Source organism: Mustela lutreola, chromosome 1, assembly GCF_030435805.1.
Source record: "Mustela lutreola isolate mMusLut2 chromosome 1, mMusLut2.pri, whole genome shotgun sequence".
Lineage (NCBI taxonomy): Eukaryota > Metazoa > Chordata > Mammalia > Carnivora > Mustelidae > Mustela > Mustela lutreola.
Genome location: NC_081290.1, coordinates 218,873,166 through 218,887,472, shown reverse-complemented (window position 1 = coordinate 218,887,472; position 14,307 = coordinate 218,873,166). Strand labels below are relative to the sequence as shown.

The 14,307-nt window shown below is 36.7% G+C and overlaps 1 protein-coding gene across 4 annotated transcripts in view; it reads left to right on the top strand.

Moving 5' to 3' along the window:
• Window positions 1-14,307, top strand: part of TMEM135 (transmembrane protein 135) — a 265,126-nt gene that overhangs the window by 228,320 nt on the left and 22,499 nt on the right. For all 4 annotated transcript variants that reach the window (XM_059187038.1, XM_059187058.1, XM_059187029.1 and 1 more), the window contains exons 7-8: window positions 1,217-1,258; window positions 12,652-12,798. In XM_059187038.1, the coding sequence (XP_059043021.1) occupies window positions 1,217-1,258; window positions 12,652-12,798 (189 nt within the window). The remainder of the gene's footprint in view (window positions 1-1,216; window positions 1,259-12,651; window positions 12,799-14,307) is intronic.

Sequence of the window (14,307 nt, the reverse complement as noted above, 5' to 3'; positions counted from 1 at the left end):
TACATTTACACTTTTTTCAGAAGGACTTCTTAATATTTTTATGCATTTCCTTTGTGACCTTTCATATAAAAGGTATACTGAGAGAATCACCCAATTAGATTTGAGGCCGTACTTTTTATACAAGACTATCCAGTGTCTAAAATTAACATACATTTGGGTATCATCAATCTCTATAGTTTCTCCAAGGGATTCTGATACTAGATATCCAAGAATTCTTTAGCAACTTGGTCATACTTATATAGCAGACCATTAAGACCAGTATAGTACTGTCCCCATTTTAAAATCTTGTTTAAATATTTTTTGCAGATCTGAGAATCTTTTTTTCTTAATTGTCATGCGGTTTGAACCTTCCCTAAATTAAAAGGAATACACTCTTTCAGAAGGAGGTATAAGAGAAAACTAAAGCTTTTAAGTCAGAGGAATTTTTAAATTTTTTTCCTAAATTCTGACTACGATTTATTTTGTGACCTCTTGGAAATTGCTGCATTTTCCCAGCGGGGGTGGGGGGGCGTCCAGGGGAGGGGCAGCCCTGCCCAGCTATGAAATAGAGAAATACCTGTTCATAGAGGTGTGATATAATTAAATGAAACAACACATATAAGGTGCGCAAAACAATGCCCAGCAATAGTAAATACTCAGTAAATATTATTTGAATGCCTGCGTCTGTGCCCTCCCCTTACCCCCATTCTTTCCCCCATGCTATGTTATCCGTTCTCATTGGGCTTACTCAGAAGTTAAAACTGTTGAAATAAACTTGAAGCCTTTTTGTGCCTGCCAACTCTACGTTGCTCTGCATTCACTGAATTAGTAAGTAGGGAGAAGTCAGGACCTTGAATTGACCTATTCATAATACCCAGCAGGTGTATGTGGCCTTTTCTTCTCAGCAAATTGCTCCCCCAGGGATTAGGTAAAATGAATATTCCATTCATTTTAAGTCCACATGGAGCTCTCAGAAGGTGTACTTAAATCTCTCTTGGACCTACAAATATGAGAGTTGAGCCTTAAATTATGTTAATTTGACATAGGAAATTTAAATCATCTTGGGTAAGATGGCTTACTTCATTGTTTTATTGCATCTATATTGCTGAGATCACACTGTCCTAAAAGTTTCGCCTTCTAAAAGTAATCAGTTGCAGAATAAATTTTAATAGCTACTTAGTATGCTATTTTGTATCTCAAAAATTGTTAACTTTATTATAAATTTTGACCGTTTTAGGTGCAAAGATGGGTTGAAAGGATTTACATTCTCCGCTCTTAGGTAAGTAGCTCATTTACCTTTATTTTAAGAGAGAATTTGCAAGTTAACTTTATCAAAAGTAGTATTGCACATAATTATAATAGATGTTTATCAACTGAGTTTTCTAGCTGAAAGTAATTGCAGAAGTCACAAAGTCACTTCTACAATACTATATTAGAAGAGTAGTTTATTGGATTTCTTTTCCCCTAAAAATCAGTCAACAACTACTTTTTTTTTTTTAAGATTTAAAAAATTTCTTTATTTGACATGAGGGAGAAGGGAAGGGAAATGGCAAGCACAAGTAGGGGGCGCAGCAGGCAAGGGAGAAGCGGGCTCCTCGCTGAGCAGAGAGCCCGATGCGGGGCTCAATCCCAGGACCCCGAGATCATGACCTGAGCCGAAGGCAGACACTTAACAGATTGAGCCACCCAGGCGCCCCTTAACAAATACTTTTGGGACTGATTTTGTGCCTCATATATTGGGTGTTAAGAAAGAATTACAAGAACTCTCTCTTGAAGGAGCATTGGAAAGAGAAAGCTATACATAAATAATTACTGCAGAATGAAGTATGGAATTGTGTAGTACCACATTACAGGCTTCACTAGGACAGGGCTTGTGTCAGACATATTTTGGATCATAGGCTTCATTAGAGTCAATAGCATGCTTTTCATGCTGTACACTATCTCTTGCCATAGTTTTTTGGCAGATGATAGCAGGCAGTGTAGAAATGTTGGTTGGCAGCATTAGCATTATATTTTATAGTTCAGCATGCATTTCCACATAGGTTAGAAGATTTTCCCAACAGTTCTGTGAGTTGGGTATTTTTGTGCCCATGTGACATGAAGAAGAAATTGAGGCTTAGAATATTTGACAAATTTAATGTCACACAGTGACTTCATATACTTACTTGAAACCTAATGCTCCTCCAGTTTGAATCATAAATGTTGCCTGTGGTATTCTTCTAAGTACATTTAGTAGACGCTTAGTGAAGATTAAGTGTGAAGTGTTTGTTATAATAGGAGGGAAAAATGAGGGTAGGCTTTGGTATACCAGAAGATTTCATATGACTGTCTTAATAGGTTATTTTGAGAATCAAATGAGTTAATGCATGAAAAGTGTTTAGAACTGTTCATGGCACACAGTGGTCAAGAAATGTTGGCTGTTATTGTTTTTATTATTCTTTTGGGGATAAGCCTTAAACTGCATTTGAAAAGTAGCTTTAGAAAAGCTTTAGAAGGAAAGAGGAAGAACCTTCTGGGTAGAAGTGAAAAATGTTAGCAAAAGTATGAAAATTATAAACATGAAATATGAGGTAAGAGTGGGAAAATCAACTTAATTAGTATGAAAAGCTTATTTTAAGGATTATAAGGTTTTGTGGGTTTGTGGGCTTTGTTTGTTTGTTTGTTTGTTTGTTTGAATGATGATTAGAGCAGGGCCAGATTATGGAAGACCTAAAGGGGGGGGGAGACAAATTTGACTTTGAAGGTGCCTGGGTCGCTCAGTGGGTTAAAGCCTCTACCTTCAGCTCAGGTCATGATCTCAGGGTCCTGAGATTGAGTGCCACATTGGGCTCTCTGCTCATCAGGGAGCCTGCTTCCCCCTCTCTCTGCCTGCCTCTCTGCCTATTTGTGATCTCTCTCTGTCAAATAAATAAATAAAATCTTTAAAAAATTTTTTGACTTTGAAAAGATGGGCTGTAGAGAGCCACTAAAGGGTTTTGAGCAGGGTAGTTGACACTGTTTCAGAAAGATTAGTCTGGCCACAGTATTTGGGATGGGCACTGTGAAAGAATCAAAAGGAAGAAAGATGAAGTGGTAAGGATTGGGATTTGGGTGACAGTGGAGGATTAAAGAGAAACAGGCAAGGTTGTGACTGGCATAAAAGGAAATGAAGACCTACTGACTCATATTTTCCTTCTTCCTCTCTCCCTCTAATCCTTGCTATGAGCTGAAAACCTAAGTAAGTACCTGAAAAAAGGTGCTCTTCAAAGAAAATCAGATGGCATGCAAGGAAACTAGTTTGGGAGGGGGCAGATTGAGGCCACTGTGTGAATAAGAGTATCTTTGGTTGCGGAAACTCTGTGGTAACAGTAACTAAGTCATAATACACAGCAGTAATTTTTTCACATTATATTCTTCATTAAAAGATCATGAGACATTTTAGAAAACAACTTCTTGTTGTTGCAGTGGCTATTTAGGACTCTGTGTTAATGTCAGAAACTTTTATAACAAAACCCAAAGTTGGCTTTCCTAAGAAGAAAACTTAGCCTTTCCCCGCCGTGTCTCTCCATAGGCTCCCAGAATCTTTACAGAAACTCGTAGTGTGTCAGATGCTTTTGTGTCTCTTCATCAAATCCACTTAAAATAAGGGGCTGGACTGAATTGTTTGCACTTAGAATTTACTCTGTATTATAGGAAGACATTCTGGAAAAAAAGATTATTAATTCTTGCTAATTTAGTAGAAGTTATGAGAGCAGATAGAAAGAGTTGAGGATAGAGTCAAAGGCTGAGAACCAGTTCAGAAGCCTACGGTATACTAAACCTGCATCAACATAGTTTAATAATTAGAAGTATATAGACAGCTTGGTGATTAAGAACCCAGGCTTTAGAGGCAGGCAGTTTTTGGGGGTTCATGTAATTACTGTTCTTGGCTGTGGTCAAAGGTTTTTTTCATGGTAACGCTCATGGAAATGATGGCACCTGCTTCATAGTATTGCTCTGAGGATTAAATTACTTAATATCAATACTGTCCTATCATACAGAAAATGCTCACTATTACTGTGTGTGCTCATTCTAAATGTATTAATTAAATTTTTACTATGGGCCAGACACTATTACCAGTCCCTGGGGTGTAATAGCAAAAGATGTATAGAGTCTCATAGACCCCACATTTTAGTGAGGGATGCAAACCAGGAACAAGGTGCTTCCACTACTGGGGACTCATTGGGCCTTAAAAGCACAAAGGAGGGCTTGCTCACTCACTCCAGCTTGTACAGGGACAGCTTCTCCAAGGAAGTGACCTCCGATTTGAGATGGTCAGTCCTGGCCAAAAGAGGAACAGTGTTACAGACAGCGTGAGAGAGATGATTATATCTGTTCTAACATAGTTTTTGTCTTGTTTATAGAGAACAGTAGTACAGATCTTGAACTCTGCATGCACACCCATGATTAAGAACAAAATTCTTTTGGAATAACAGCTACCGGGACTGCACAGCTGTCACCTTGTGACAATCTCATTACATACCCGTTATGATTGAACAAGCTAGGTGTTTTACCAAGTTTGTCCGAATGAGATGGGATTTGTTGGTAGTAATAGCTTTTTCCACCTCTCTTTTCTGATTGTTGACATTTCCTTACTCTATTTGTCATAGGTCCCATGTTCTAGAACCTTAGATTAGAATTACTGATCCCTTGTTTTTATTTGCATTTTATGGTATTTTCTGAAAGTTCAGCAGGTGGAGTTCTCTTAAGAAAGCTTAATTATTCTTTATTAAGAGCCATGAGTCTTACAGTGAAAGTACAAACAGCAAAAATGAAAACTAGTACAGGATATTGATTGAATGATCCTTCCTTTCCCCTCTCTCCCTCCCTCCTTCCCTCCCTCCCTTTCTCTTCCTCTCTCTCTCTCTCTCTCTCTCTCTCTCTCTCTTGTTCTCTCATTGTCTGGGAAAACATATTCCAGTTTTGATGAGATAAGAGTAGTGTCTTTCCCCGGATATTAGGTTTTTCAAAAGAAATAACTAGATTAGAATAACATTGAACTTAAGGTTTTCTAATGAAATGATGTGAGAATACATGGATCTTGACCATTTTATGATTCTCATTCTTTAGTTCTCTCCATTTCCCTGAATATCTTTATATGACCTAATACTACATTGCAGCTATTATGACTCAGAGTAACATGAGATACAATTTTTTACTGAAAAATAAGGACCTCATTCAGTTGTAACTATTAGTAGAATTTAGATGAAAAACAGAATGTTTGTGATCAACTAATAGACCCAAGTAAATATTTTGCCTGCTTTTTTGCTTGAAAAAAAACTTTTAAGATGTGTAATATCTTTAAAAAGTGGTAACTTGGGGCGCCTGGGTGGCTCAGTGGGTTAAAGCCTCTGCCTTCGGCTCAGGTCATGATCCCAGGGTTCAGGGATTGAACCCTGCATCGGTCTCTCTGCTCAGCAGGGAGCCTGCTTCCCTACCTCTCTCTCTTTCTCTGCCCGCCTCTCTGCCTACTTGTGATCTTTGCCTGTCAAATAAATAAATAAAAATCTTAAAAAAAAAATAAAAGCGGTAACTTAAGTTAAAAGGGTACATCATAAAAGGGTTATGCTGTATTTTACTTGGTTAATTTGATTTTGAAATACCTGTATTTGGGGGAAGCTTGGGAAGATGTTGGAGTAGGAGGACCCTAAGCTCACCCCATCCCATCTTGACAACTAGATATCACTCACATCCATGTAAATACAGTAGAGAACAACCCAAAGATGGGCAGGACAAACTTCACAACTAAATTTGAAGAAGCTGCATCTAAGAGGGATGCCTGGGTGACTCAGTAGGTTAAGCTTCTGCCTTCAGCTCAGGTCATGATCTCAGGGTCCTGGGATCAAGCCCCACAATGGGCTCTCTGCTCAGTGGGAAGTCTGCTTCTCACTCTCCCTCTGTGCTTCCCTCCCCCAATAAATAAATAAATAAAAATTTAAAGAGGAAAAAAAAAAAAGAAGCTATATCTGAGAGGTTACAAAGGGTAGAAACAATTGGGTTGGGAGCTGCCCACAGGATGGGTGTAGCTGTGGGTGTTGAGAGGGGAAAGAAAAGGTCTCTCACACTAGGGAGCCCAAACCAGAAGACAAATCCCCATAACATCTGGCTTTGAAAACCATAAGGGCTAAATTCTTTGAGTTTGTATAAACAGCAAAAGTTGGAATGTGGAACTTAAAAAGTCAGCTGACTCAGCACTGGGCAAGATGGGAGAGTGAGTGATAGCTGGGTCCCACCCTTAAAGAGACAGCAGCCTATGGTGAGGCAATATAAAAATGAGAGTTTGCACAGTGTCTGGGACAAACAGGAGGAAGATCTGTTTATACTGATTCTAAGTGTGTTGGGGGACTTCTGGGAACAAAGGAGCTGGTGGGCACTATTTTCCTCCCCTGCTGCCCTGCTAAACACAGGGCCACCTGTGGGAGGCACTGTGCAGACACCTGCTCCCTAACCTGCTAGCAATATGCCTTGCCCATGTGTTCTGCTGAGGACTGGTGCACTCTAAGCCTGCTGACTTCAGCACTGAGCTCAGGACCTTTTGCTAACACCATTGCCCTGCCCCCAAGCTCTCTTGCAGTTATGCCTCCTCAGAGCTTGCTGCCTGTGTCTCACTAACACCACAGAGAGCAAGGGAAGCCCCCAATAGGTACATAGTCAATGAAGATGTCTGGACTGAAAGAGAAAGTGACCCAGACACAACACAAACAACACAAAACAGGAGATTCTCCTGAAGTGCCAGGTTCTGGTGAACAGGGGACACTGTACTGCAAAGTATTACAGGACTTCTTCCTCATGAAGGCCACTACTTTCAAGAGCAGAAAGTGTAGCTGACTTTCCTAACACATAGAAACTGACACAGAGAGATAGAAAAATGAGGAAACAGAGGAATATGTCCCAAATGAAGAAACAGGACAAAATCACAGCAGGAGATTAAGTGAACAGAAAAAAATAACATGTTTGATAGAGAATTTAAAATAATTATCATAAAGATATTCAGTGGACTCCAGAAAAGGGTGGAGGACATCAGTGAATCTCTTGACAGAGATGAAAAATAACGTATCAGAGGTGAAAAACTCAATAAGTAACATTAAAAATATAATAGATGGAATAAACAGTAGCTACAGGAAGCAGAGGAACCTGTAAGGGATGCGGAGGATAGAGTAATAGAAAGCAATCAAGCTGAACGGGTGAGATAAATAAATACTACATAATGAGAATAGCCTTAGAAAATTCAGTGGTTCCATGAAGTATAATAGCATTCACATTATTGGGATCTCAGAAGGAAAAGATAGAGAAGGTGGGGGTGGGTAGAAAATGTATTTGAGGAAGTAATAACTGAAAACTTCCCAAATCTTGGGAGGGAAACAGAGATCCTGATTCAGGGGCAGAGAGATCCACCCATTAGGATTCAAACTAAGGAGGTCCACGCCAAGACATCTAGTAATTAAAATGGTAAAAAAATAGAGATAAAGAAAGAATTTAAAGATTGTGAAAGAGAAGAAGACTGTTATATACACAGGAAATCCCACAAGGCTATCAGCTGATTTTTCAGCAGAAACTTTGCAGACCAAAAGGGACTGGTATGATATATTCAAAGTGCTCAAAGGGAAAAATCTGCAGCCACAAATATTCTACCCAGCAAGGCTGACAATCAAAGTAGAAGGAATTTCCCAGACAAACAAGAGTTAAAAGAATTCATGACCACTAAGCCAGCCCTGCAAGAAATGCTAAGGGGGGCTTTGTAAGAGGAAAACAAGAATCATAAGTAAGAGTAAGAAAAAGCAGGAAGTGTAAAAGCAATAAAAAAACAAGTATTTCTATAAAAATCAGTCAAGAGAAGCACAAAATAAAAGGATGTAAAATATGATACCACGTATCTGAAATGTGGAGAGGAGAGGAGTAAAGAATGAGTTCAAAATTAAGCAACCATTAGCTGAACATTGACTGCTATGTCCAGAAGATGTTATATATAAACCTAATGGTAACTGCAACTCAAAACCAGTAATAAATTTGTAAAAAATAAAGAATCCAAATATTTTGCTAAAGAAAGCCATCAAATCATGAAAGAAGATAGCAAGAGAAGAGAGGAACGGAGAAGAACTATAAAAATAACCATAAGTGAAGTAACAAAATGGCAGTAAGTACATGCATATCAGTAATTACTTTGAATATAAGTGGACTAAATGGTCTAATCAAGGCACATGGTGACAGAATGGATAAAAGCAAGACCCATGTATATGCTACCTGCCAGAGGCTCATTTCAGACCAAAAGACACATGCAGACTGAAAGTAAAGGGATGGAGAAACATTTATCGTCCAAATGAAAGTGAAAAGAAAACCTGAGTAACGACTTACATTGACAAAATAGACTTTTATGCAAGGGCTGTAACAAGGGACAAAGAAGGACACTGTATAATCATAAATAGTACAATCCAACAAGAGGATATAACAAGTATAAATATTTATGAGCCCAACATGGGAGCACCCAAATAAATACATATAGCAGTTAATAACAATATAAAGAAACATAAAGAAAATTATCAGTAGTATTACAATAATAGAGGACTTCTAACACCTCACATACATCAATGGACAGATATCCCAGTAGAATATAAGCAAAAAAGTAGTGTTGTTGTTTTTTAAGATTTTATTTATTTATTTGACAGAGAGATCACAAGTAGGCAGAGAGGCAGGCGGGGGTGGGAGGTGGGAGGCAGACTCCCCACTGAGCAGAGAGCCTGATGTAGGGCCCGGTCCCAGGACCCTGGGATCATGATCTGAGCTGAAGGCAGAGTCTTAGCCCATTGAGCCACCCAGGCACCCCCAAAATAGTGGTTTTTGAATGACACATTGGACCAGATGGATCTAACAGGTAATACTCAGAAATTTCCATTCTAAGACAGCAGAATATAGACTCTTTTCAAAGGCACATGGAACAGTCTCTAGACTAGATCACATATTAGGCCAAAAAACAAGTATCAACAAATTGAGAAAGATTGAATTAATAACAATACATATTTTCTGACCACAATGCTTTGAAACTAGATACCAAGCACAAGAAAAAAAACATGGAAAGCACATAAATACATGGAAGTTAAATAACATACTACTAAACAATGAACGGGTCAACCAAGAAATCAAAGAAAAATACATGGAGACAAATGAAAATGCAAACACAGTAGTCTAAAATCTGGGATACAGCAAAAGCTGTTCTGAAAGGGAAGTTTATAAGAATATAGGCCTACTGTACAAAGCAAGAAAAATCCTAAATAAACAACCAATCTAACCTTACATCTAAAGGAACTAGAGAAAGAACAACAAACAAGACCACAAGCCAGTAGAAGGTAGGAAATAATAAAGATTAGAGCAGAAATAAACAAAGTAGAAACTAAAAAATCAGTAGAACAAATCAGTGAAACCAGGAGCCAATTCTTTGAAAAGATCAGCAAAATCAATAAAGCTTTACCCAGATTCATAAACAAAGAGAGAGGACTCAAATAAATAAAATCAGAAATGAGAGGGGAGAAATAACAGCTGACAGCACAGAAATACAAAAAGATTGTAAGAGAATGTTAACCTATGTCCCAGCAAACAAGTCTAGGACCAGATGGTTTCACAGGTAAATTCTACCAAATATTTAAAGAAGAGTTAACAGCTGTTCTCAAACTATTCCAAAAAATAGAAGAAGGAAGACTTCATAATTCATTCTCTGAAGCCAACATTACCCTGATACCAAAGCTAGGTAAAGACACTATAAAAAAAGAGAAATACAGGCCAGTATCTCTTTTTGAATATAGATACAAAAATTCTCAACAAAATATTAGCAAACTGATCCCAATGATACATTAAAAATTCATTCACCAGAATCAAGTGGAATTTATTCTGGGATGCAAGGGTGGATCAGTATTCACAAGTCAGTCAGTGTGATTCATCACATCAATATAAGAAGGAATAAAAACCGAATGATAATTTCAATGGATGCAGAAAAAGCATTTTACAATAAAGAAGTCCATTCATGATAAAAATCCTCAAAAAGTAGGATTAGAGGGAACACCTCAACATAATAAAGGTTGTAAGTGAAAAACCCACAGCAAACATAATACTCAATGGTGAAAAACCGAGAGCGTTTCCCCTAAGGTCAGGAACAAGACAGGGATGTCCACTCTCACCACTCATATTTAACATAGTACTGGAAGTTCTAGCCACAGTGATCAGAAAAGAGGAAGGAATAAAAGGCATCCAAACTGGTAAGGAGGAAATAAACCTTCCTCTATTTGCATTTGACATGATACTATATATGGAAAACCTTGAAGACTCCACCAAAAAACTACTAGAACTGATAAATGAATTCAGTAAGATTGCATGATACCACATCAACATACAGAAATTCATGATATTTTTATATACTAATAATGAAGCAACAGAAAGAAACTAAGAAAGCGATCCCATTTACAGTTGCACCAAAAGTAATAAAATATCTAGGAATAAACATAACCAAGAAGGTGAACGTCTTGTGCCCTGAAAACTATAAAACATTGATAAAAGATGTTGATGTTCGCACACAAAGCAGTGGAAAGATTGTGCTCATTGATTGGAAGACCAAATATGATAAAAGTATCCATACTATACAAATGTACACAATCTATAGATTTAATATAATTCATATAAAAATACCAACAACATTTTTCACAGAACTAGAACAAATAATCCTAAAGTTTGTATGGAGCGACAAAAGACCCCGAATAGCCAAAGCAATTTTGAAAAAGAAAAGCAAAGTTAGAGGTGTTACAATTCCAGACTTCCAAATTATACTACAAAGCTTTATTAATCAAAACGGTGTGGTACTGGCACAAAAATAGGCATATAGATCGATGGGACAGAATAGAAAACCCGGAAGTAAATTCACAATTATATGGTCAGAAAATCTTGGACAAGTCAGGAAAGAATATCCAATGGGGAAAAGACAGTCTCTTCAACAGTTAGCATTGGGAAAATTAGACAGCTACATGCAAAAGAATGAAAGTGGCCCACTGGCTTACATCATACACAAAGCTAAATTCAAAATGGGTTAAAGACCTAAATGTCAGATACAAAACCATAAAAATCCTAGAAGAGAGCACAGGCAGTAACTTCTCTGACATCAGACGTAGCATCTTCTTCCTAGGTATGTCTCCTGAGACAGGAGAAGAAGCAAAAGCAAAAATAAAACTATTGGGACTACATCAGATAAAAAGCTTCTGCACAGCAAAGGTAATAATCAATCAAACTAAAAGACAGCCTGTGAGATGGGAAAATATATTTTGCAAATGACGTATCTGATAAAGGTTAGCATCCAAAATATATAAAGAACTTAAATAACTCAACCCCTGAAAAACATAATTCAATTTAAAAACGGGCAGGCAACATGAACAGGCATTTCTGCAAAGAAGATATCTAGATGTCCAATGGACACATGAAAAGATACTCACCATTAGTGATCATTAGGAAATGCCAGTCAAAACTCAATGAAATGTCACCTTAACACCTGCCAGAATGGCTTAAATCATCAACACAAGAAACAACAGGTGTTAGCAAGGATGCGGAGAAATAGGAACCCTCTTGCATTGTTTGTGGAAATGCAAACTAGTGCAGCCATACTGGAAAACAGTGTGGAGATACCTTATGAAGTTGAAAATGGAACTACCCTACAATCTAGTAATCGCAGTGCTGGGTATTTACCTCCAAAATACAGAAACGCTAATTCAGAGAGATGCATGCACCCTTATGTTTATTGCAGCATTATTCACAATAGCTAAATTATGGAAGTAGCCCAAGTGTCCATCAGTAGATGAATGGATAAAGAAGAGGTTTTATATATATATATATATATTTATATATATATATATATATAAATAAATATATACACATATATGGCTGCTTCCATAATTTAGCTATTTTGTGTGTGTGTGTGTGTACGTATTTACATGTATAGATAATGGAATATTATTGAGTCACAAAAAATGATACTTGCCATTTGAAACAACATGGCATGGAGCTACCAAGTATAACACTAAGCAAAATAAACCAACTAGAGAAAGACAAATAACATATTATTTTACATATATTTGGAATTTAGGAAATAAAACAAATGAACAAAGGGAAAAATGAGAGACAAAAGAAGAAACAGACTCTTAACTATAGAGAACAGATTGATGATTACTAGAGGGCAGGTGGGTGAGGGAATGGGTAAAATAGGTGAATGGGATTAATAGTACACTTGCCTTGTTGAACACTGAATAGTGTATGGAATTTTTGAATCAGTGTATGGTATACCTGAAACTAATATAACACTGTGTGTTAACTATGCTGAAACTAAAATAGAAAACTTAATAGAAGAATTTGCATTATTAAAGAAATGGCTGTCAACATTTTCTAAGTATTCAATAGATTTTGAAAGCCTATATTTATAAAGGATAAGATTTTATGCAAATTTTTAAAAATTTGCATATTATTTTAAATGATAAGGTACTCTCCAAAATGTATTTGTATACTAACAGAATTTGTATACTAATTTGTATTTGTATACTAACAGAATCAGGGCATTTTTTTTTTATTGTCTTTTTCCTTTTTTTTTTTAAAGGTGGAAATGCCTCACTCACATTGTGCTCTTTTCTTTAGGTTTATTGTAGGGAAGGAAGAAATTCCCACACATTCTTATTCACCAGAAGCAGCATATGCAAAAGTGGAACAAAAGACAGAGAAACATGAAGAAAAGCCAAGAAGAATGAATATAATTGCTCTAATCAGGAAACTTGTGGATTCAGTGTAAGTTTTTTATCTTGATATTTAGCACACTTTACTGTTTTATATGATATTTGTACTCTGCCAAGGTACTCTCTTGAGTAATGATATATTTATCATCATATATACATATATATATACATACCATTATATATACATATCATATATATTATATGTAAATATATATATAAGTATGTGTGTGTGTGTATATATATATATATTTTTTTCTTTTTACCAGAAACAGTGCATACAGTTTTATAAAAGGCACATAATGGCAAGTCAGTGTTACTTGTTATTTTTGTCTGGCCTATAGACCATCATATGCCTTTGAATTAGATTTATATGAATTTGTAATCGTTTTCTATGTCAAACTAGACACAGTTGCAGGAGACTAGAATGGGGAACTTTTGGAAACAGGTCAATATGTGCTAATTAGATATGCCACATGTGGAAAATACAAAGAAAAGTTCTGGGGCACATTCAAGAAGATGCAGAAATGGTAAGGAGCAAATCTTACATAAAGGTTTTTGTTAAGAGTAGAAATTTTCAGGGCTTTGGAAATTGAGTAAAACATCTTTATTTGTGTATTATACAAAGAAGTCTGAGTTTCATACAAATAATATTTGTATTTCAAGTATAGATATTTAAGAAAATTAATTTAGTGATTTAAAATTAGAACATCAGTTAATAAAAATTATCTTGGTAGTGGTGTTTTAGAGACTGTTGAATGAAAAGCCAATGTAGAAAGTTAGGGATCAGTTTTGGGAAGCTGAAGCTATAAGTCAGACTTGTCTTAGACTTTCATTTCATGCATGCTGGCTTTGTGACTTTGGGCAAGTGATTTAGCCCTTCTGGACCCTGAAGTCCTCATCTGTTAACTTGGGTTAATGATCTCTGTTAAGGAGTGTTGCATCCGTTAAATGAAATAACGTATGAGTTGCCTCATGTATATGAGCACAGAGTAGGTGTTCAAAATATTTACTGAATTTAAAGACTGTGTCTTCATTATAGCATACATCACATATAGAAGGTAAGAGGCAGGAAAGGGATAACAGATGGCAGAAATAACTGTGATAGTGAACTTTAAAAATATTTATGTATTTTTTGTTTGTTTTACTTTTTTCATCATGATAAGTATACTCCTTAATCCCATCACCTATTTCAACCATATCCCTACCTACCTGTCCTCTGGTAATCATCAGTTTGTTCTCTAGTTTCAAGTGTCTGTTTTTCTTGGTTAGTTTTTCTCTCTCCATTTTTTTTCCCCTTTGCTCATTTGTTTCCTAAATGCCACATATGAGTAATACCATATGGTTGAATAATATTCGTGTGTGTGTGTGTGTGTGTGTGCGCGCGCGCGCGCGCGCCACCTCTTCTTTATCCTGGGATGCTTGGGCTGCCTCCATGATTTGGCTATTGTAAATAATGTTGCAGTAAACATAGAGGCGCCTATATCACTTAGAATTAGTGTTTTGTAATTTCGGGGCAAATACCCACTAGTGCAATTGGTAATAAACAAGTTCAAAATAGTTA